A 24,938-nucleotide genomic window follows, 5' to 3' on the forward strand; every position below is an offset into this window, starting at 1 on the left:
ACGTTTGGACTTCTGAAATCCAATTTCTTAATCTTTTGCTACTTTACCTTTATAATATGTAAAATATTACCCTGGTGTGCATGGAATTTGGGAGAATAAAAGCTTTTAGACACTGTGATAGGGAGTGGGGAGTTGGAACAATTTATTAAGTTATATTTGTTGTAAGTAATTTTTATTAAGTTTCCTGCTTAGCACAAAACCAAACACCTGTCTATTGCATATACTGCTTCTTTTTCAAAAAAAATACAATTTCCGATCTCAGAGAAGCCTGCAGACATACATACAAACCAAGAGGGTAACTCATGAGAAAAAAATTTAATTCAGTTGTGTAAGTTATTCTTCCATAAATTCAGAAAGTTTCCAAATTTTGTTATATTCAGAAAAAAAAAGTAATTGTGTTTCCTGTCAGTTAGATGGTGATTGTGCTCCCTTGAATGAGGTAGGAGACTTTTTTTGATCTCTTTCTGCAGTTGGGACTAGCAATATTGCTGGGTTTGTGCAGTAAAAGCCGACCCAGTTTAGTCCACAGAACTGATGTAGAAGATACAGGCAAAATATGTTACTTTTTGTGTATTGCACTAACAGAAAGAAACAAGGGGGCGGATCTAATACCAAAAGCGCTTTAAGAGTTTTTGTTTTAATGTTTCAAACCTGAGTACCAAAATCTGCAACCTAGACTGTTTTCAACATCTTGGGTTAAAATCAGGCTCCTAATCAATCTTCAGTTGTGACGGGTAGATTCTGTGTTCTTACAGCAACATCTCACTCAAAATGTGACAGCTTTTGTTGTTAATTGTCTCACGTTTGGTGTCCACCTGGCCCCATGCCTGTGCACTGCACTGGCGCACCAGTCAGGGGTTGGTTGGGCTCCGTGCTCTTGGGCAAATGGTGCAGTGCAGCTTCTCCAGCAGAGACAAAGAGTGGGGGAGAAGGTCACAGAGGGAGGCTGGGAGGCGGACATGGGACTTATCAGTTGTGATGTTATGGATTTTTAAGATTGCTTTCATTAAGAAGTATAACTGTGATAGTTACAGCTTTGAAGATGGCATCTGACACCGTGCAGGACATCAATGGTTCTACTCAATAACACGTCAGACGGTTGCCTTCAGCTCCCATACTTACCTCCATTTGGAAATACATCATCTGATTACACTTCTCTGCAGCACTGGCTTGTTCTTAAAGCATGGTGAGCTTTGTAAGAAATTAATTCTGAAAACTTGTGAGAGTTATTGACTACCATATCAATAAAAGAGTGGACTTGGCTTTCATCATGTGTGGATTCTTCTTTTCTTTAGTATGTACAGGAAACTCTGTGTTTTAAATTATGCATTAACAAATGTTATGTCTGATGAGTCAACTGAACTTTCCCTTTACATGCTTCTGGTAATCATAATTGTACTTCTCCTCACTTCCCCATTTCACACAGTTTTCTCTTTCATTTTTCACTTGTGGCTTGAGCTGCATTGTCTGGGGAAAATGTAACAACAAAGGAAGAAATTATTTTTCTTCACAAAATTTATTGTGATGATAATTGATAGTGCTGCAGTAGGATTAATTAAGATTGCAGAGAATTTGACAAAATAACCGAATATTCCCTGAAGACATGTGACTGAGGATGACTGTACTGAATTTTTGTTCCTCTTTTCCCAAAACAAAGTTTTATGCCATCGAATACTAAGCCAAAAAAGTAGCTATGTTTGGACTTTTTTTTTTCATTTTATTCACCCCCGGAGTCAGTGAATTACTTTGTACGTCGTCAGAGCTAGAAATGTCATATACTTTTTGTGGTAAGTAAAAAATAGCTTATTCTTTTCTTTTCTGGCGTTTGCACAATAATTACTGTAGTTTGAGGAAATGTGGACTTTCTTTCAAATTTGTTTCTTTGATTAATACAGAAAAATAAAAAGAAGTTCAGCTGGAGTATATTTCTGTTATTAATTACCCTACTATAAGAATTGTACTGCATAGACACAAATATTACCACAATGCTGGCTGCAGCAGCTAAGAGAGAAGTTTACACCCAAGTAAAGCAGGCATGTTTTGGTTCAGGAAAAACTAGAAGATAAGGGATTTAAACTTGTTTTGCAAGTACTGTATTGTATAAATTATCCACATTGATTTAACCAATGTATTACAATGAAAAGCTTTAAGGATATGGAGGAAAAGGGGGAATGTGATTTTCTGCCAGGCTGGAGGACCAGTCAGTCTCTGGGACAACACGGCGTGTCCCTTCTTGCTGTGTCTGAGTCATGGGCCGCTGGATCTGTGTAGTTCACTGAGTTTTTTGGTCGATTCTGCAACAACTGGGCACCTCCCTGATTGTCCGTGTTGAACAGGCTCAGTGTGCCCATGCAGACCCAGTGGTCAGAAGGTGGGCTTCTGAGGAGATATTTTGCAAGGAAAGGCCCCTGTCTTTTGAAAATCTGTGTGCATTACTAGTGTATATCACCTGTAAAATAGCTATATAAACTGAGGCACAGGAGGGGATGATTATTTTGCTTCACATTAATAGTCACGTTAAAAATTTAAGAGGGGTAAAAGTGGCGGTACTTAAGCTTGCAACCCAAACCTTTGAGACCAGGGCGAGGTTTGTTTGCCCTTTTTCCTGTCGCAATTTCCTGTGCGTAGTGGTATCCGAGATGAGAAGCTGACCACTGGTTACCGACAGCCAGACAGTTTCCCTCTGCATGCCCCTTGCTTTAATCCCCCCCAAAAAAACAGAACCCTTCACCGTAAATGACCCCACCATCGCGTTTGCTGGTGGGGTTAGCGCAGGGACCAGGCCTTCCCCAGCCTGCCAAGCAAGGTGAACTGAACAGACTTCTTTCCTAAAATTAAAATAAAAATAAAAACTGACTGGAAATGCTTCCAAAGGCTGTAACTGAATGATTTTTTAAAAATTAAGATATCGCCTAATGGGCTCTAAATTTGATTAAGTACAGGTTGTATGATGCTTTATCACATTCCATCTGACACTGTGCATTGTACAATGAATGCTAGGTGAGTCACTCACAAAACAAATCTACTCAAAGGCTCATTTACATTATCCTGGAAAATATGCTGGTACATTAAAAACATTTTTAGCTGTTGTCAGCAAGTTTATATAGATTCCAGGGGTAGCATAAGTAGGGATATTTTCAGCAGAGGACCATGCTGGCTTAGTGCTAATACAAAGTTTCTGTAACTTCAAAAGAGAAATAAAGGTACTTTTACCTCTGAGTTTTGTGTGCAAAATAGCATCAACCAAACAATTGACTCTTCTTGCTACTTAAAGAAATATGATATTATTTTTGCCCTCTAAGCATATAAATAATTAAAATATAATTTAAATTACATATTTAATATTTACTGTGGATATTTATATTAGACAATTTTATAGTATATACCTGAATACATTTAACAGTGTGTATGTGTTTATTGTGAGTGTGTATATATGTATATTTTTATTATTTTCCCGGAAGAAGCCAATTTACACTAACAGTATGGAATACTTTTTTCCTGTAGATTCTACAGCTCATGATTTCATGTTTAATCTGACACCTTGCAGCATCGTGAACAAATCCGTCTGGAAGGCTGCTCTTATGTGGATTCCAAGTGAGTCCCTCTTGACTAGACAATTATATTCTTCAAATGCAAAAAAACGAATACAAGCAAAAAGCTGACACTTGACATCCTAAATGCCAAATGGTTTGGGAGATCAGTTTCTCTGATTAAAAATGGAATAGATAAACTCTAGTGATGGACAGAAATGATGATTTGTGGAAATAAGTGTGTTTGAGTTTTACTTGTTGGAGCAGTTACCAGAGCTCTGCACACCTAACTGGCACTGTACATGCAAATCTGAGACAGTATAGGTGCATGTGCATTTATCTGGAAGAAGCGGACAAGATTTGCAGCATACAAGCTCTTCTGGCCTGAAGAAGATCCAAGTCTGTTTAAGGAGAGAGAATATCATTAGGCTATCCAAGTATGGCAGGCCTTCTACTGAGAATATGCATGTTCCAGAAGCTGGAAATGGTACTGGATTGTGTATGCAAACCCAACATTAATATTAGCATCCAGCTTTAAGATGGCAAGCTGAGTTATGAAATGGCTTCATAAACTTCACCTTCTGAGTAAAAACCCTGGAGCTGGACTAAGTCTGCTTCCCTAGAAAGATATCTTTATGATGACTACCAGCATTCAGGTCAGCTTGTTTGCAACACCTGCTTAAAACTACAGAGTCCTCATCTGAGTATTGATTTAGGTTAGCTGTGGAGCTGAGTGGACTCTGTTATCTTTGCTGAAGAAATTAAAACAGATTTCAAAATTGTCCACGCAAATATTTTTTAAGACTGATGGTTTTTTTGTTGAAAACCAGCTTTTTTTTTTCTTCTGGAAGTAACAGTTTTCAAAAAATGTATTTTTGTTAGTTTTGAGGGGAGTCTTTAAAAAATATTGTATTTCAGAGAAAACTGGGTTTTAGCTGAATAGTGTGTCTGCATATATGTTTTTCCTCCCCACCAGCTACCATTTTCTTACTTGCAGTGTCTTAACTAGGAAGTGACATCACCTTTTTGAAGATCGTCTTCAACGTCTGGTACGACAATGCCAAAGCATTACACTGGAAAGAAGTCCTTTGCAGCGGAGCTGACGATGAATACACAGTGTGTGGAATGCTGAAAGGAGGTCAGTGTGGAAAATACACCATGCCTTTCCCTTGCCTGGCAGGTTCCCTTCACAACAGGGCCATATTCTGCCAGACCTTTTTCACCACTCAGCAGATTTCTTAAAAGACTAATTGATCAACCCATGCAGACAGATTTTTCTCTCTACAATCTAGATGGATTCATCTTGCTTGGCAGGCAGCAGACTTCAGGGCAGGCAGTTTTCCAGTGCCAGAACCCCACTAAAATAGAGAATTTCCAAATTCTATGTTTTAACACCCTTGTACTGCAGTTTCCATGTCTATAAATTAGGATAACCAATATCCTTCATCTCATTATGACACTTTTATTGTTAACATCTCTAAAATGACATGGAAAGACTACATTTGACTGGACTGTATAGAAAACTTGAGGAGAGCTGGGGGCCTTACTAATATCCAGAACACAGTTTATTTAGATAACTATCTGGATGGGTTTTTAAAGAGATTGTCTACACCCATGTATAATGCTTTTTGATTACAGAAGAGTCAATCCTGTTGTAGGGGCTAACCAACATTAACATGACACAGGCTCAGGTCCAGAGAATTCAGGCAGAATGTCAGACTAAAGGCCAAAAAAGACCTGTACAGAGGTCAAAATACACAATCCATGTTTTCCTTTCTCTAGAAATGAGTATCAGCTGTCTTTGGTTATTATTCAGCTGAACTACTATTACAAGGTAAATTATTGGAGTTATCACAGCAGGATGGGTCTGCAGGAGATGTTGCAGGAACACTGTGGCTAATTTCTATTTTCTAACGTGGTTTAGACAAATAGGCAGAGCTCTAGGAGAAGAAACAGGTGAGGGCTTTATCACTGGAAGAGTAAATGGCATTGGCACTGCTGTTGAGAGATATGCCATGTTGCTTTGAAGTTATTTGGGAAGTCTGATTGATGGCTTTATGATTAAGTAACCATTTATATTATAATTATCTCTGTTTTACAGAAACAATTGTGACAACATTTGACATTAAAGGCGCAAGAACAAAGTTTCCAAAGGTACTTTTCAGCATTTTATATAAAGAAATAACAATAGTAAAAATCACATACTTACATGTATCTATTTCTAAAAAGAGTTGTTTACCCAAACTGTAGAAAACAGAAAAAGGAAATGTCAGAAAACTTTCTCATGCTTGAAGTGATGACTCCAGTATGGTAGCATCTCTGAAATGCTAAATGTCCTCAGGTTATTATTCCTCTATTATTCCTCCTTTATTTTATAAAAGAAAAGACCAAAGATATCAGTTAATGTCACCTTAATAATTCCATTTCACTTGGTAAATTATTGTGTTTACTTTTACCTGTTTGAGTAAATCCATTCATATTATTTCTTCCCATTTCATTCTTTGTTTGATGTTCTCTTCACATGCTGGTCTGTTCCTCCCTGAAATCCTTTTCAAAGATTTGAAGAGGGATAACAATATCCAAAAGTAAAAAGAATGCTCCAGCATTAAACCAGGAGCAGCACCAGTCCTCAGGTTAGCCCACCCTCATCCAACACCTGCCTCGTCAGCTGCCTCAGCCGCCCCAAGGCCCTCACCATCCCTATTAATTCCCACAAATGTCACTAAGGAGCTCCTACTGGCACAAAATCTCCAGCCTCCCCTTAACTCAAAGCTCATAGGCCTCTAACAGTGTCGAGCTCCATCTGTCCCAGCAGCTCTTCTAGCCCCAGAGCTGGTAGTAAACGGGAAAGTCCTCTGCCGTAAGCAATCCTCCTATGGATGAGGTGCTTATGGCAGACCTGACGCTTCCCGATGGGACTCTGCCGGGCCAGGAACTAACCCTAATCATAGTCTTTGCTGTAAACTAGAAACTCTTGCAAGCCTCCCAGTCTTCAGATTAGTCCTAAGAGCCCTTCAGCTCCCAAGTGCTCATCCCCAGTTTGCAATACCAGAAGAGGAAGGTGACGGGTGTCAAAGAGGGTAGGGTAAGACCTGGGTTCAGTAGGGGCCACCAAGCTGTCTTCTGTCCTGGTGCCTACAAAAGTCTGTCTGTGTGAGGGTGTAAAGATGGGTAGCTAGACAATAGCTAAACCTGGGGTGATGCTGCTTTGTGAATCAGACTGCTGGATGTGGATGAGCAGAGCGGTGGGTCTGGAAGGAATGCCGAGCCGACGTGAGGACCAGTATTGTCTGCAGCAGCGTGCACTGCGAGTAAGCGTGGCTGACAGAGCCGGGCTTATGGCTAAGGTTCAGGCAAGCAGTATCCCGCTAGTCAGGGCGCAGATGCTCCGTGCAGGGAGGTGAGCTGGGCACTAACAGCGTGATTTAAGTAGGCAGCTTGAGACCTCACGCTAGGGGACATACTGGCTATACTTTGATCAGGGACTGAAGAACGACTACAGTGCTCTTGTCACATGGGTCCTTCCTCCCACTCTCCTCTCTCTAGTGTACTTCGCCCTAATCTTGACATCATCTGCAAACTCAGGACAAACTTTTTGCCACCAAGTATAAGTATAAGGTTGCTTTAGCTTTCATCAAGCAGACGTCTGACGTATTCACATCATACGTTCACTCTAAGTTGCTGATTTTGGTAAACACCACTGAGGCTGAATAGCAGTTAAATGTCCAGCATGTGATTATAGCTGAAAACAAAAGGATGGACTGTGCGGTACAACAAACTGTTACAAGACTGCTCAGAAGCTGTGTGGTATATAGCCAGGAGGATGCCCCTAGGACTGCCTGTGAAATAGAGGCTGTTATTGCAACTACCTATGTTGCAATGGGTGTCGGGGGCAAGAAGGTGGCAGAAAGCCAGCCAAAAATCAAGTGTCGGTAGGAGTGAATCCTTGCTGGATGTAAGCTATAAGGGCGAATAAGGTTACTGCCTTACAGTGGGGACAAAAAAGCCCATTGCTGCAGAATGCAGCCTGGTGTATCAACTCAGTTAATTCCTATTTGTGGAATCAGAAACATTACTCACGACAACAGCTCTGGAAAGGGGAGCAGGTGCCCTTGGGAGCACAGGACTCTGGTTTGAGAGAGGACCCTGACAAGTGCAAGCTGGACCACGGCCTACTGCTGTTCCTTAGTACCCTGGTCATGAGAATAAAATTGAGCACTATTTTTTAATGTACACATATATCTGAATATACACATGATAACAGTTCCTGATGGGAATCTTTCTTTTTCGGGTCTAACAGATGTTACCAGAACCATTCAAAGCAGATACTTAGGCAAAAGCAGGCAGCATTGTGCACTAATTTTCTTTTTTTTTTTTTTTTCCTTCCTTATTTTAGGGCAATTATAACATTATTTCACAAGGATTCTCTGATGATTCTGAGAATAATATGATAATGTGCTTGAACTTCACCATGATAGTAAAACAAGGTGCTTTCTGAATGCGACAAATGTTTCAAATAATTCCAGAACACGGAGCTCACTTCTGCAAGCATCTGGAACCCCACCTGCGAAATAATAAGCACGCTAATTTTCCTGAGGTAGAATACATCATGTACTGGCTGGAAAGCTACATGATGGATAGTCTTATGCATTTATAGCACTGCTGTAATCAGACGCTCAGCCAATGTGCACAAAATCTCTGGGAATCAGACATCCTGATTAATCCACAGAATAACCCTGACTGGATGTCAGGCTGAGGACTGCATTTTGGTGCTGTGCTTTGAGTTATGAAAAGAACAAGTACTTTAGACTGCGCTAAACTAATACAAGAAGTTTTGAAGTGCAAGAACCAGAAGTTCTCCCGTATTCAATTTAAAATAAACCAGCAATTGAATCTGGGAACCCTGTTGTGTGGGGTTTTTTTTTAGCTGATGTGAGTAACATTCAAAGTGGAACATGTTTCCAGTTACACTGATACGGTACAGCTGAATTTAGCCATCCAGAGCTGTAACTGCAACCCCATAGCATGTTTTTAGCTCTTGCTCAGAGTCCGAGGGGCAGAGGCTACACAAGCTGTCTCCTGCAGAAGCAGGGGGATGGTCATTGCTCAACAGATTGATCTATTCCTCAGTTATCAAAAGCATGTCTAAAGATTTGCTGTGGCTTCTGCCTCTTGGGCAGCCCTACATTCAGTACCCGCCTTCCTTCTCTGCTGCACCTCCACACCCAAGACCCTCGGTGAGATTTTGATGGAGTGTAAGGTTTGGTCCTTAGGAGGAGAGCTGGCAGCCTTTCAGGCTACATGGTGCTTTGGTGCCACTGTATGATGAAAGACAGCTGACCAGTGCAGTGTACAAATGCTTCCTTCCTTCAGACAGGTACTCTCCTTATGATGTTAGGATGCCATGTCCTCTTTTCATCCTCAGCCCCCAGCCAGCGGTTGCTTAGTGAGTTCAGACACTTTTCTCTAATGAATGGGCCAGTGTTGAAGTTGCACCTTGTGCGGGCCGATAGGTCGTACGGTTTCTAGCAGATTGCTTCCAAATGCCTGAAAAAAGTGAAAAACCAGAACAAACCAACCCTCTTTCAGGCTGCTAAATACCAAGCAGGAATATTAGCAGAAGTGAAGCTTTTAATCTCACTTTACACATAAAGATGTTTTTCAAATTGAGTATCAGAAAACTCAACAAAAAAAAACACACCCAAGTATGTAGATACTCCATTTAAAACTTGGTTTCAGTATAGCTAGTTTGGCAATCTAAAGAAAAATCATCAAGAGTCAATAAAAACATAAGAAGGAGAACTGCATCATGGCTGGAGACAAGAAGCCACGGTTACATCCAAGTGGCAATAGCAAAGCATCCGTGCTTGCATTCAGTCCGCAGACCATTCCAGCAGCAGTCCAAGATAGAGCATCACAGCAGCTTCTGGTTACGTTTGAACCAAGTTACTAGAGTTGCAATCAGTTTCTTCTTAATCTAAAATATCAGTCAAAAAGCAGCCAGAGAGCCTGATAACCGATACCTACTTTTCTTCTTCTATTTTCCTCATTTAAAATAGTGTTACTTGTCTAGGGATCAGTCTTTACTGTATGATGCCCCTGTGTACACATTTCACAACGGTGAAACCAGCAACCACCAGGTGAAGCCTTAAAACAATTTTTAGTGACAAAGTGTTCTGAGACTTTTGCTGCCCTGAATTATTTGGGGTGTTAGAAGAAATGTTTTGTTTATTAAGCAGCAAGTACCACAGGTAGGAGAGACTAACAAACGGCTCCTGGAAATCAAGGACATTCACGTGCTCTATTTGTCATAAGCACACATTTTAATGCCTTATAGATGTTACAGAAAATTTACAGTATATGTAAAGGTAGAAATAGGATTTCTGTATCTAAATAGGGACATTTACAGATAAACATATGCATTCAGTAGCTTGCATTGCAGACTTTTATGGTGTAGATCTTCAGCTGAAGGGTTATGATTACACATACCAGCAGATAGGATTGCGAGGCAGAACGCAGGAGCCACAACTTTATAAAGCAAAGACCTTTCAAAGGCCTCAAGCTCTCTCCTGCGCATGACCAAAGGTTTCCACTTATTGCAGCACTGGTGGCTGCCACGCTGTGTTGCCCCATGGACAAGAGAAGATGAGTTTTTGTAAGGTGTAAGATCACACAAACAGCTTACCCCCAAATCGCCATGATTCTGCAGGGTGAAGGGCACAGCTGAAGGCAGAGCTTTGCTCTGCGTGTCTTTTTCCTGGGACAGAGCTGTTACAAGGCTTTCCTTTCTTCTGCTGTTGTCTGGAGTTGACAACAATTATCATTTAACTTCTTTCCTTTCCAAACTTTCCTGAGCCCATACTCAGGGCTCTATGCAAATTGGAGCCTACTAGGATGAGGTGAATTACTTGGACTTGGTAAAGACTGATCTGAGTGCTTCCCTTTTCTTCAATTTATTGGGTCAGTAAACTGTGATCCATTTTTTATTTCTTCATTTCCTGGCTCTGTCCAGAGTTTGAATAGTGTGAATGCTGTGAAGTAAACCATTCACTAAGTATTTCTTGCTTAAAATATTCAGTGAGACCCATATGTGCTGAGATACCTGTATTTTGCCAGGAGTTCCAGTGAGCTATGCAAAGTCCTCTCCCCTGCAAACCGAAATAAATCAAGGAAGGCCTCATGTGCGGCATACTTATCTGAAACTAATACCTAAAGTCTTCACAAATACCGCTTTTTCTCTCCCTCATTACTGTTGTTTTTAAGTGGCTGTCAGGATTTGCTGCAGATGGGAAAATAGCTTTTCTTCACCCCCTCACCCTCTGTCGCCAAATATGTAATTATCAGAAGAAGCAGTTCCTGTAAAATGTGTTTTCCAATAAGAGCGCACACTTTTTGAGCTGTGTTATTACAGTTTCCTTTGATAAAAGCAGTAAAGCATGCATAATTTCAAATGAGAGAAGGCCTGCTGACCACAATAACAGATACATTTGCTGGCTGAAATTGTAACATCATTTGTGATGATAGACACGCAAAGAAAATTCCATGTAATTCAGGTATTACGATAGCGTGTCTTGTTTCCAGGGATGTACTGGAAGGCATAAGGAAGCCCTCAGTCACCAGTTAGCTCGGCTGGTAAAAAGCATGCGTGCTCATACCGAACAAACGAACTACATGGTGCCTGCAGCAAGAAGGAGTGGGACTTGATGATGCAGGAGATGTGTCCTGACCTGTCTTAGTTACAGGCATCAAAAGAGAAACACAGCAGCATTAACGCCCTTTGCAGAATTTTTTTGCTTGGCGGAAAAGGCTAGTAATTGCTTTTGAAGTGTCAGCGTAGCGCATTATGCTGAACGACTTCAGCTGCTTCGTTCGGCCCCTACGTTCCTGCCAGCCCAGGGAGTTCAGGGGCAGCAGAGGGGGGTAGTGACATTTCTAATGGGAAGAGATGAGGAGGGAGCGAAGGGAGGGCAGCTCATGCCAGCAGAGCTCAGGGGAGAGAGGGCAGGAGAAAGGAAATTTGGAAACTCTCCTTGCTGGCATTAGAAATGACTGGACTTTGGGAATTCTGGAAAACAGTCATTGTGCATGTGTACTTGCCTTGTGGATCCCAGGCACAGGGGGCTCGCTGCATGGCTGCTGTAGATGGGTATGTCCATAACCTCTTTTCTTCAAGAAACATTTTACTACTGGCAAAGAGAGACCTTATTATGTATATAATATATATATTTTTAATATATATATTTATATACACATATATGCATTTGTCCAGATAATTTATAACAGCTTCCCAAAGCTTGTGTCTGCAAAAAAAAACCTTTTTTTTTTTTTTTTTTTTTTTCCTTGGGCTTTAGCCTAAAGAGCTGCCTTAGCTACAGGTGTTGTGTTTTTAAATTTAAATTTCTTACTAACATAATTTCTTACTGGCATAACTATGAAAGCAAAACTTCTAATAGCAAACCTGGCTCTTTCCTCACAGGAGAGAACTGTCACCCATTCTGAGTATTAAGGTGCCCATCTGCCCATTTTCCTGCCCTGCACAAAACCTTCAAATACTACACAGTAGATGATAATTTTTTCTTAATAAGTTCTGCTAACCAGGCATATCCACTGTATTTTTTATTCTCCAAGAGGTTTAGCATCTCTTCCAAAGAAGTACCTCCATACTGATTATGAAGTTGGATTAATTCTTATATGCTTTCTGTTCCGCCAGATTCGATTTAGACTTTTTACTTTATTACCCATATTTTTTGCATTTTTCATATAGTAGTGTAGTTTAACAATTTCAGTAATGCAAATTAAAAAAAAAAAACAAACCAAACACAACCCTACAATAAGTAAAGATAAATACAGAAAAGCAAAATTTTAGCATTAGTCCTCTGAAAGCAATAGAATTAAAAAATCTGTCCTTCACTTGTGAGATGCATAAAGGAGGAAATAATCAAACAAACCATTACACGTACAAGAGCAAGCTGTTGTTCACTTTGACCCTAAATTAATTTGACCCTGTTTTAGAATGACTTGACTTTATTTCACATCTGAATATCAGCTGAACAGACCGGTAATTATCTTTTGTAATCATATATCACACTGAAGCAATCTGCCCTATGTCAGTGGACGTTGCATGTAGTGGAATTTTCCCTATATCTTTAAAGCATTAAAGATGTTTTTATAACATAGATATAACATAGATAGAACAATGAACATCACTAATGAAAGTTTCACACATGACTGTCAGAAAAAGACTGTCAGCAGCAATATGCCTTTCTGATTCCCCAAGTTATCTTCCAGTGACTCTGACTGCTAGATATACAGTTCCTTTAACCTGTAAAAGTTTGGCAATTTTAATACTCTAATTATGGAGGAAAAGGGTTCCTAAAAAAAAAATCTAAAGTAATTGCTTACCTAGGATAATCCAAAATATTAAAATAAAGAAAAAGTATTCTCAGATGAGTAATAAGGAAAAAAAAAAGTAGTTGTGTGAAATAAATAATTTTGATAACTTCAGAATGTTGTGTATTTATTTTGACCAAATAAAAATGCTAGGCTTCAACTCACTTAAATTTGAGATGCTTCAGCAACGAAGAAATATTTTTCTACTTTTTGACGAACTGGCATTATTCAAGGAAAGACTGTTGTACCACAAAATCATTGTGATTCTGCTGATAAGCCCGGAGACAAGCTGTGATAGTCGTACTCATATTAGTATCTACTTGACAATCTGAGTTGTCCTATAGGCTACAGGTGCACAGAACAATTCTAAATGACTTTATATGCCTTCTTCTGGAATTGATATGCAAAGGGCAACATTAAGACTTTGCAAACAATACAAGAGGAAGCAAGATGTTGGGGGGAGCAGACCAAACCATGTATTTTGACTTTGTAAATTATAATTTTCTTTTAGTACTTTTGGTTTTATAAAAAGCAAATGCTATAACAAATAGAACAAATAAACAGACCAACACACCTCCTCCTTATGCACCTTTAGGAGTATACAGCTAGGGTAACCAAAATTTAGAACAGGACAGAATAGAACAAAACAGAATAGAATAGAATGTGTCGAGTGTCTCCAAATCTTACTGAAGCTGAGAGCTGGACATACTCCGCACTATGTATTTTCATATAGCCCAATCTTAGCACAGTCACAATGCAAATGATTTTATTTAAGTGTAGATGAGAAATCTGTGATAAAATAAGGAAAAGTTATTTCCTTCCAGGCTGGTATTGGTTCTACTGCAAATGTTTTATACAAAAGTTACTTGGTTCAAGATGCCGAGCCTGGGTGTCTGTGAGTGGGACAGGGGAGCAACACAGGAGAGAATGCTTTCTTTTGGCCTTGCCGGAGGGGCAGCGTGCTGCAAAGTCCACAGTCACTGTCACTGCCATGATGGGAGTGGAAACAAGGCTGCTCCCTGTTTCACTGCTGCTCCATAGATAGCTACAGCCGATCCTTGTGACAGTCCACTTCTTCACCTAAAAATAAGTGTTCTGGGGAGAAAAATATGGAATAAAATGATAAATAAAATTTCAGTTTTGAATATGTGGAAGAAAATAAGGAAGAAAGGACAGGTGGGGTAAACAGTTACATAAAATATACAATCAAATGCAAGATTTTTGAAATATTTATGGATAAAACATTGCAATATCAGTGAGTCAGGCACTAGTATTAGGTTTATTTGAAAGAGGAGGCTTTCTCCAAACATTCTGTCAATACAACAAGGATGACTAAGACACCATAATTCTGTGAGAAGAGCTAAAATTCACCGCAAGCTCAAGGTATTCAGCAATTACAATTATAAAGATCTGGGGTTTTAATACTTGGATTGCAGTGGTGCCTTCTGTAAGTAGCTTGTAATCAGGACTGTTGCTTCCCTGCTGGGTACTGTATAAATATTTATGAAATTAGTAAAATAATATTTTAAGGGTTCTTTGAAATGTGAATCATGGCCAGACCCAAAGCACCTACTAAGCATCTAGCCCCAAGAGAGTGACCCCGCATCGCTTAATTCTGCAGTGACACTGTTTGACACCTCCAAAGAGCAAGCCAGAAATCCTACACAATGAGGGGACTGGTTCAGTGCAGTGCGAGATAGCTTTGTGCTGAGGATGGCAGACAAACTAAATTAATTCTTATTTTCCACCGCAATTTCCACTGTAATTCACATTTCACAACATTAACAGCCTGAAAAGCATATAGCATGACACAGTGAGGTCTATACCAAATTCAGAGATTTTGCTCGACTACGAAGCTGAAAATAGAGCCAGATGCCTAACTGTGATGGGTCTTGAGCATATGCATTGTTTGGATGTCTAAATTGACGTTACATGGATTTGACATAAATTCATCGTTTTTTGCAACGGTCTCACACTTTTCTACGGGACATCACATTGACCACAGTTCTGTGAAACATAATATGGCAGGCAAACTGAGCTACCTTATTTTCCACCACAATAAAGTATGTGGCCGTGTTATTAAAAAGACCCTAACACAAGAAGAACATTGATGCAATCTCTAGACCAAATCGCTGACCCTTTCAGTGACTGTTTTCTCTATTTTTAGTCTCGATCTGGAGGTTAAGAGACTGGTCTAAGAGTAAAGCAACATATTTTTAGGCTCATTGCCACCTTTCAGTCTGCTGTCCCTTGGTGGGACTAGATGGTTTTTCAGTTTCCCAGAGGTCCCATTCACAGGGACCACAGTAGACTTGCGAACATGAGAAACAGCAGCGTCACTCCTTGGCAGACTGGGGTCGCTACTGCCAACCAACATCAGCACCTTCTTCCCTGCAGGGTTGTCACTTCACCACCATATGGGTCTCAAGTAGTCTGGTCTTATAAATTAATCTGATTTGCCTAAAATCACCATGGTGTCTTGCGTGTGCACAGTAACATAGAATCTAGCAGTTGCCTGGTTGCCTCAGCTTTCTACACATGCTAAGTTTTTCTACCAAGAGGAAAAAAATATCAAAGGCTTAAAACCCCAAGCCGACTGTCATCTTGCTAGGCTACCAAATTTTCCAAGTTCTTGACCTTAAATCCCCTACGTGAAGTTGTGAGTATTCCTATTTCCCTCCTTCCCTTAAAACTGTGAGGCAATTTGCACATGTGAAGTGAAGGCCTCCCCATTGGGTGAGGTTTTTGCCCTGTTACTGGGGTTGCATTTTAGTTACTGCAGAACAGCAGGGTTTTTCACACAAACCAGGAACCACTACTTTATAAATGCGTATGTGCATATAGGAGATCTTGGTGCACATGAAAGCAAACTGCACAATGTTGCCTGCATGCTTCATATTGGTTTTACTCCATTCATTTCTGTTGGGAAAAAAAAAAAGGGTAATATTTGACTATTTAAATCCATGAGATAAATATTAAAATGTTCAAGAAAGAAATGGAACATGCTCTGTTTAGGCTTAAAATTAATAACTTTTCCAAAGTTGGTATCAAGCCCAGAATAAAAGGAGGAGGTTGGCTACAAGTTAGTGCCTCACTTTCTAAAATCAACAACTGCTCTCTGAATTACAGTGCTAGGAGACCTTATCCTTGCTGATGATTGACAGGCTATTATCTTGCTGAATAAAAAATGAGCAATCAATGTGAAAGGAAGCTCTGTACTTGGAAGCAAGTTCTACACGTCCTTAAGCATGACACAAACTTGCTTAAGTCAATGAAGCCATTTTTTAGAGGGATTTTTGCAGCTTGGCCCTTGATAAGATAAGTGCCTACATGTAATATGCACTTGTCACTATGCTCCTGAATGACTCAAAGACTAGTAACGTGGCAAAAAGCCTTTCACCTGTAGAATGTCAGTTTGAATACGTCAAGCAACCAAAAGTTCCTGCTGCAGGAAATTTTATGCAAAAATTTCAAGCAGTGCTAGGAGAATATTAAAGCTGCACATACAGTCATATACTCAAATCAGGAAGGGTTGTCACTCATTTTTTATGTGCCCTTTTCTGCTACAGCCTTACGATTCAGTTTTTAATAACCCAAGCACGTATCACCTTTTGAGCAGCGCAGTACAGGCATTTTATCCAGATCTGCAGAAATCTTTGCTTTGATGAACAGAAATCCTTATTCAGTCTCTGAGCACCCCGTAAGCTTATTGTGGTCTAAGTGAAGGAACACAAAAATAAGCACACAGTTGAGTGGCACTACACATCATGGTCACTGTCATGATCAAAGTTTAGTTGTACTGAAAATGTGATTCCTGAAAATGGATTGAATTAAAATACCAAAGCTGAAAGGATGAATACTTGTTTAAACTATGTGGAAATAGGTCCCTTTTATATAATCAGGAATATTAGTGACTGTTAGTTATAGATTAAATAGTTTTTGCCTCCTGGGATATCGTTTGCTTTCATCAAATGAAATGCAAGAGATCTAAATGCTCTTTTAGCCTTTCCACAGGCAAATCTGACCCCTTTCAGCTTCATACCTGAACAAGAATCTCTTCTGAAGACAAGTTCTGTTACTTTAATTTCTCCAAGAAACTCCCCCTCTGAAGGTCTCCTGTTTACTGCAGACCTCTTCACGTGTTAGCCAATTTCCCCACCTCCCCTTACTACAAGGCCTGCTGCGTAAAAATCTCCCACAACACAGGTTTTTTGCTAGTCAAGTGACTCAGGGTCACTGAGCTCAGGCTAAAATTTTGAAGAACGTTTTGTTGAAGGATCGGCCACTGGCTGAATCAGCATCTTTCTACCGTCCCCATGAAAAGAAACCTAAATGAAGATGGTAATTCATTTAGTGGTCACTTGTGTTTCTTCTACTGCAGCAGGCAGAGTTTTTCTCTGTATGGCTGTATAGCGAAACTCTCTTCAATGCCATGGGTATAATTTGAGGAAAAAATGGGTTGAGCGCTCTGAAAAATCCTGAGAAGCTTGGAATAGACAGAGCTGGAAGGTCTTTGTAACATTATAATTCGCTGGGATTCTGCTTCTTGGTCAGCACTTGGAACAGATTCACTATCAGGTCAAGCTTTTTGGGAGCTGTTGGGCTGGAGGCAACACTCAGATTTAGTCATACAGTACTGAAATTAAGAGAACTATTTTCTTGCTTAAAATGAGTTGTTAATTATCCTACTAATTGAAACCAGACTAATTACCTTGGAGAGTGATTGACATCATGCAAGTAGGGTTGTCAGAAAAAGCAGCAGCAGCGATGCTGAGCCACTGAGGAAGCATGCGGCAGGGTGCAGCCAAGGATCCCTTGTCCACAGAAGCGTACTTGGTTTGTATGCTAATTGTGGCAAAAACTGCCTGTGCTGGCTCAAGCGCCTCCACAGCTTGGTGCCGAGCCCTCTGGGGAGCTGACTAACTCGGCTGCAGTGGTGTGTCCTGCCACCGAGGTCAGAGGCTTCCCGTGCGGCGTGCCCCACCGGCACGCTGGAGGTGCGTCTGAGCCACTTCTGCAGCCACCAGCTTGGGTCTGGGCTCGTTAGCACCTCTCACCTTCTCCCCTCTTCCCTGTTTGCACTGAAGGAGGAAGAGGAGACCGTCTCATCCGTCGGTAGGAAAATGGAGTGTCATCTGGATCCAGCAACAACTGTGAGCACCTCTGCCCCATAATTCAGCATCAGCCGGAACGTAAGGCTGGGAAATATTATTATTCAGTGGAAGGGAAGTGAACAGCTTCTGTTGCCTTGGAGCTATTGTTTCTCTCTCTAGCAGGGCTGCTTTGAATATTAAAGAAATTAATAGCGATTCATACTAAAAACTGTGATTAACATTATGTACCAGCCTAGTGTACTTATGCTGTGAGAAAGCAAGAGATAATAGAAAACGATCCAAAGCCTGTCTTGCAAAAGTGAACAAGTTCATTAAGTTGTACAGTAGCTGCTGCGATAAAGGTATTTTATAGTGCAGAGTGACTCCTGTGTTGGCATTTGGCATAAAGGTACTGTTCTGGTGAAAGCAGAAAACAGATCTTCTTTAATTTTTAGTTAATAATTTAATTTAACAGGAAGCTCATTTTCTTTATTTTTTTTGTGTTGCGTTCTTTTGTTGTTGCTCTTGTTGTCTGGAACACTACGATGAATATATCTTGCAATGGCATGTCCATGAATATTATTTTTAGATGCAGCTTTGCCATTCTTTTTTACAGGCCTAGTATTAATTTTAAACATTTTTTCTTGCTTCTGCTGCTATCTTCAGTTACCACCCCCGTACCAGCCACATGCCCTTATGCATTCTTTCAATTTTTCAAGACAAGCTGCAGCTATTCTATTTAAATGTCTTCTTTAAATTTTATTTAAAACTGCTAAACTACATTTATTCTGCATACAACTTTTGTATAGGATACGTATGGCCAAAAATGATAGTTCTTTTCACCAGCAGATGCTAGAAATGTTTATTCATAATGAAAAACCAGAAATAAAGATAATAGCTCATTAAAGAAACGTGTGTGTGTATGACTATATATATGTATTTTTAAAAGCTTTAGCAGCAGACATAGCAAAGGGGCTGGAGATTCGTTTTAGCACTAGCTGATGCAGTTCAAGGTCCTACACAGCCTGATGTAGTCACCTTGCTGCATGTGTTCCCTTCACTCTCCGCATTTGGGTCAGGGCCGCAGCTACCCTTACAGCATGAATACGTTGAGTTTATTAGGGTGGAAGCTGTTTTTGTGCTAAAGACCCTCATGAGATCTTTCCATTTCCTTTCTGTACAGATATGGATCTCATTCATAAAGATAAAAAGTCACCTGAATCTTTTCTGAATTTCATAAAAAGCAGACACACAAAAAATCCCAAACACCTCTGACCTGGGGAAAATTGGCACAAGTTATTTCTCCTCGCAAGCTGTACCTTGTGTTAAGAGGTGTTAAGCAGCCACAGCTTAGAGTATTACAACATTCAGAGTCCTGAAAAATCTGGTGATAATATGAAGCCAGTGCATTTGAACATGCACATTAGAGGTTCTCAGAATTGGCTCCTGCATCTGGTTTTATTGGTCATGGTCTGTGCAAAACTGAAGAAAGCACACCTTTTTTATTGTTTTACAGCTATTGGACAAATTCCTCATGGTGAAAGTTGATACAAACCCATTAACTTAACTTAGAGCCAGAAAATCTTTGCAACAGTTATGGCGAGGCCATTTGACACAATGCAGCTTGGATATTATTTTTTTTTAAGTATTAGAAATTAATCTAAACTTATGCTTCTCCAGAAAGTATTCCCATAGCAGTCCTACAGCAATAGGATTTTTCATGTCCTAGCTTTGAAATATGACACTCACCTGCTTGCTAACAGGCTATGTAGTTTCTAATGAACAGGTATGGGACCTCAAGGATATTTCTATTAGTGCTGTAGAGTGTCTGTATGTCCCACGCAATGAGAAGGAAACATCCCCATATTTTTCACTGACGTGCCGAGAATAGCTAAATGTTTATTGAAAGAATCTGGGAAAAGAACATCCATAAAACTCAAACAGCGATTTTCCAAAGGTGATGTCTTTAGTCTTGGCATGATACCTGTCTGCTGCCACTGCTGCCAGTTGTGAGTGAGAGTGGTCCTTCAGATGTGCCGATAAAGGCATCCAGTGCTACTGGGGGAATTCAACTGCCAAGCGTAAACCTGCTTTACAACGTGGCAGGAGAACAGAGGGGCGATGCTCCTGCTGGAGCTGAAGTGTCCACAAATGCAAAATTCTTCTGCTAGCTCTTCAGTTATGTTGTCCCAAGAGGTGTTTCACTGGAAACCTGGCTACATATGATGGCCATGCAAAGAGAGCTGCAGACCGTGGAGATCCTGATTTCATTTCCCAGGTGACTGAACTAGGGAGTAATCAATTTCAAGCACGTTTGGCAGACCAGAAAGCTGTGCCTCGGAGAGCACTCTGACCACACCGGACCAGACACAGCAACTAAACCCTGCCCCTGACTAGCTGAATAAAAGCTCGTGTGGTTGAATCTCCTCATAACAACAGACTAGTAGGTAACCCAACAGGGCTGGATATTTATTTAAAAGTAGAGACTTCAGTACCTTGTAGTCCTCCTGGACTTTTGTATGTATTCCTTCTCTGAAGGAATTCCTAAACAGCTTTCTTTTAACTGTGGTTTTACACCTGCACAGGTCAGGGTTAAAACTGAATGCAATATATATTCTAACTTGTGGGCCAAGAAATGAAGAATTACAGGCTTGTGGATTGCATGTGGCTTCAAATTTGGAGACTGTTCAGCAGATAGGAAACCCTTACTCTACAAAATGTAAAGCAGCCTTTTCACTGGGTTCAGAAAATACTGTACAGCAGTGTTAGTGACAAAATCTAAAGTATTTAATGATGAAGGTGTCGATGCTAGCAAAATATAGTGAAGAGGGAGGGTGGTTTATTAGACTTACCAGGTTAGCACTTCACTTGCAGAACATTGCTCTATCTATTTAATAGCCAGCAGTGATGAGACTCTTGATTTCATATCTTACAAAAGCGTTTTGCCTTTTTCTGGCTACTTCATGGAATGTGAATTTAAGTTTAACCTGAAGAAAGAGGATCCACAAAATAATATTCTGCCATCATTTCTGGATAGAAAGACTTGGTTAGGTTTACGCACACGAGAGAAGGGAAGTGTTTTGACTTGAATGGACTATTTGATGACTGATGAAAGCTTAAGGAAAAAAAGGAGAACATAGTGAAATCTACAACCTTAGGGTGGACTCAAGTCCAGATTTCCCTGCCCAGCCGTTATCTGCTACAGCAGCTTTGCAGTTCACTCAGGAGACACCAAGCTATTTCTGTAGGAAGGATCACTGGTACTCCTAAGGACTTTACTTGCCATGAAGTAGTTCAGCTAGTGATCACCTGTGGATTTTGTAATAAAATAAAGGATTGTATTGTCCAAATTCAACAGCAAGCAAACCTTAGGGAAGGAAAAGTCCTATGGGGTACTCAGCAAGTAGACTATATTGGACCCATGGCACATACATCTGAAGGGTGGAAATTCATTATGACTGGGGTTGAAATAGTGAGCAGTCTAGATAATGCTTTTCCTACATGCACCACATCCAGATTTGGTTTATCCTGTGGCAGAATTAAACTAATGACCTGCTATGCAGCTGTGGTGGGTTGACCCTGGCTGGACACCAGGTGCCCACCAAAGCCCCTCTATCACTCCCCTCAGCTGGGCAGGGGAGAGAAAATATAATGAAAGGCTCCTGGGTCAAGATAAGGACAAGGAGAGATCACTCACCAATTACCGTCATGGGCAAAACAGACTCAGCTTGGGGAAAATTGATTTAATTTATTACCAATCAAATCAGAGTAGCATAATGAGAAATAAAACCAAATCTTAAAACACCTCCCCCCCAACCCCTTCCTTCTTACCAGGCTCAACTCCACTCCTGAATTCTCTACCTCCTCCCCACCAGCAGCACAGGGGGGACGGGGAATGGGGGTTGGGGTCAGTTCATTATACGTTATTTCTGCCGCTTCCTCCTCTTCAGGGGCAGGACTCCTCACACTCTTCCCCTGCTCCAGCATGGTGTCCCTCCCACGGCAGACAGTCCTCCATGAACTTCTCCAACGTGGGTCCTTCCCACAGGCTGCAGTTCTTCACGAACTGCTCCAGCATGGGTCCCTTCCACGGTGTGCAGTCCTTCAGGAGCACACTGCTCCAGCGCGGGCTTCCCACAGGATCACAAGTCCTGCCAGAAAACCTGCTCCGTGGGCTCCTCTCTCCACAGGGCCACAGGCCCTGCCAGGAGCCTGCTCCAGCGTGGGCTTCCCACGGGGTCACAGCCTCCTTCGGGAACCCACCTGCTCTGGTGTGGGGTCCTCCCCGGGCTGCAGGTGGAGATCTGCTCCACCGTGGACCTCCCTGGGCTGCAGGGGGACAGCCTGCCTCACCATGGTCTTCCCCACGGGCTGCAGGGGAATCTCTGCTCTGGTGCCTGGAGCATCTTCACTGACCTGGGGGTCTGCAGGGTTGTTTCTCTTACATATTCTCACTCCTCTTTCCAGCTGCAGTTTCTGTGACCCAGGAACTTTATCTCCTTCTCAAATACATTATCCCAGAGGTGCTACCACAGTCGCTGATGGGTGTCCTGGTTTCAGCTGGGATAGAGTTAATTGTCTTCCTAGTAGCTGGTATAGTGCTATGTTTTTGAGCTAGGTATGAGAAGAATGTTGATAACACACTGATGTTTTCAGTTGTTGCTAAGTAATGTTTGGTCTAAAGTCAAGGATTTTTCAGCTTCTGATGCCCAGCCAGCAAGAAGGCTGGACGGGCACAAGAAGTTGGGAGGGGACACAGCCAGGGAAGCTGACCCAAACTGTGCAACGGGGGATTCCATACATGTGATGTAGTGCCCAGTATATAAACTGGGGGGAGTGGGGCTGGGGGGATCACCGCTGGGGGACTAACTGGGCGTCAGTCAGCGGATGGTGAGGAATTGCATTGTGCATCATTTGTATACTCCAATCCTTTTATTATTACTCTTGTCATTTTATTACTGTTATCATTACCATTATTAGTTTCTTCTTTTCTGTTCTATGAAACCGTTCTTATGTCAACCCCTGAGTTTTACTTCTTTTCCCAATTTTCTCCCCCATCCCACTGGGTGGGGGGGGGGAATTGAGTGAGCAGTTGTGGGGTGCTTAGTTGCTGGCTGGGGTTAAACCACGACAATGGCCCCGGCCTTGACCAGTGGTGGATCCATCTTGGAGCTGGCTGGCATTGGCTCTGTTGAGCATAGAGGAAGCTTCTGGCAGCTCCTCACAGAAGCCACTCCTGTATCCCCCCCCCCCCCCCCCGAAAACCTTGCCACGCAAACCCAGTACAGTAGCTAATGCCACAAGTGATACAGTCAGATAATATGTGACATTTAAAAAATAAAATTGTACAACAATGGTATCTTAAGCATGGAGTTAAGTGGACTTGCCATTTACTTTATCAACCTTAGAGTAATGGTATAGTAGAAAGATGGAATGGGTTGCTTAAGTAACAACTCAAATGGCAAAATGGTGATGCTGACTGGGGAAGAAACTTCTGGCAGGATGTGCGAGCTCTAAGATCGCAGCAGACTCCTACTGGTGGTCCACTGCACAGAGGTTTTGAAGAATCCCCCATGCTGAACCAACACCAGCAGGATGCTTTGAACACCTTGGTGTGGTATCTAGGAGATCAGGTGGGAATTCCACACTCATGACTTGGAGGACACTGTGCTTTGTGCTTTGCAGCACTTTTGAGGAAAAGGAACACGGGGAACTGTTGATACTGTGGGTGTGAAATTAATCATTGCTGATGCTTGGATATGATCCAAGATCTAAGTCTTCCTTCTTCCTCCCTAGGAACTGCTGACCTTCTGGATGAATAAGCAAAAGCTGTTGTTCAACCCATATACTACAGAAAGCATCTGACTAAAGAGTACACGACATCTGCTCTGAACTTTGTTATGGAATGACCGGAATAAAACCATCAGTCCTGTCTGAGAGTGCTGGTGCAATCTAATGTCACTAGAGACCTGTGGACAACTTTACAGAGACCATAAAGCTAACTTCACATCAGTGCTGGTAAAATACTGGCCTACAACTTGGACCCAGTTGGTCCCTTGGGGGACCGTGGCTCATGTCACCGCCTGATGTGTGCTGGAGCAGCCACTGGGGCACAGTGAGAGCAACGCGCGGGCAGGACACAGTGGGAAGAAGAGATGAGGGTGACTCTGCAGCCTTGGTCACCTGCAGCCTGCTGTCCCCTGCAGCTCCCATCTCCTACAGAGGAACCATCCCTTGGGACCAATATGGGACACAGTGTATTCTCAAACTGAGGAACCGGAAACTTCAATCACTGAATATGAAAAGGCTATTATTTGTCAAAAACAGGTGACCCTTGCTATCAAACATGATACTGGCTGGATTGTCAGAATTGCAACAGAAATAGAACAAACTGCTGGACATCACTGGTATGCCATTTTTATGAGATATGTGCCATCTGCAAATGGCATATCACATCTTATGTTACATCCTATGATCATTGTATTATTGTGCTGTATTTTATTAGTTTTGCTATTAATATGTTTTTATATCTATGTTTATCACATATCTCGCTATGTTGAAAGCATGCATCACTGTTTGTTACCTGATTTGGGCTTAAGTGACTGCACGAATCTTCCCCCTGCCCTCACCCCTGGGGAGGCAAGAGGGCTAACCATACCTCCACTCGCCCAGGCAGTGGTTTTGCTGGGTGTTTGGTCCATGCCAAGGGGTGAGTGTGACTGTCCACTCAGCTCTGGTTTGGACCCGACACACTGCTCAAGCCACGGCCTGATGTGTGCTGGAGCAGCCATTGGGGCACAGTGAGAGCAACGCGTGGGTAGGACACAGTGGGAAGAAGAGATGAGGGCGACTGCAGCCTTGGTCACCTGCAGCCCGCTGTCCCCTGCAGCTCCCATCTCCTGCAGAGGAACCGTCTGTCGGTTTC

At 41.6% G+C, this 24,938-nt stretch overlaps 1 protein-coding gene across 3 annotated transcripts; it reads left to right on the forward strand.

The window, feature by feature from the left end:
- Positions 1 to 1,422: 1,422 nt before the first annotated feature.
- LY96 (lymphocyte antigen 96) lies at positions 1,423 to 24,600 on the forward strand. Of its 3 annotated transcripts, XM_049830262.1 has the most exons (6): positions 1,423 to 1,787; positions 3,505 to 3,594; positions 4,540 to 4,668; positions 5,632 to 5,684; positions 18,008 to 18,112; positions 23,810 to 24,600. In XM_049830262.1, the coding sequence occupies exons 1-5, from the start codon at positions 1,694 to 1,696 to the stop codon at positions 18,092 to 18,094; spliced, it is 453 nt and encodes a 150-aa protein (XP_049686219.1). In that variant the 5' UTR covers positions 1,423 to 1,693; the 3' UTR covers positions 18,095 to 18,112; positions 23,810 to 24,600. The 3 variants fall into 3 exon arrangements, with proteins under 3 accessions (XP_049686219.1, XP_049686211.1, XP_049686200.1); XM_049830254.1 differs by lacking the exon at positions 23,810 to 24,600 and having other exon boundaries at positions 18,008 to 18,863; XM_049830243.1 differs by lacking the exons at positions 18,008 to 18,112; positions 23,810 to 24,600 and adding an exon at positions 7,927 to 8,423.
- Positions 24,601 to 24,938: the final 338 nt, after the last annotated feature.

The sequence above is a fragment of the Accipiter gentilis genome, chromosome 2 (genome assembly GCF_929443795.1).
Source record: "Accipiter gentilis chromosome 2, bAccGen1.1, whole genome shotgun sequence".
Classification (NCBI taxonomy): Eukaryota; Metazoa; Chordata; class Aves; order Accipitriformes; family Accipitridae; genus Astur; species Astur gentilis.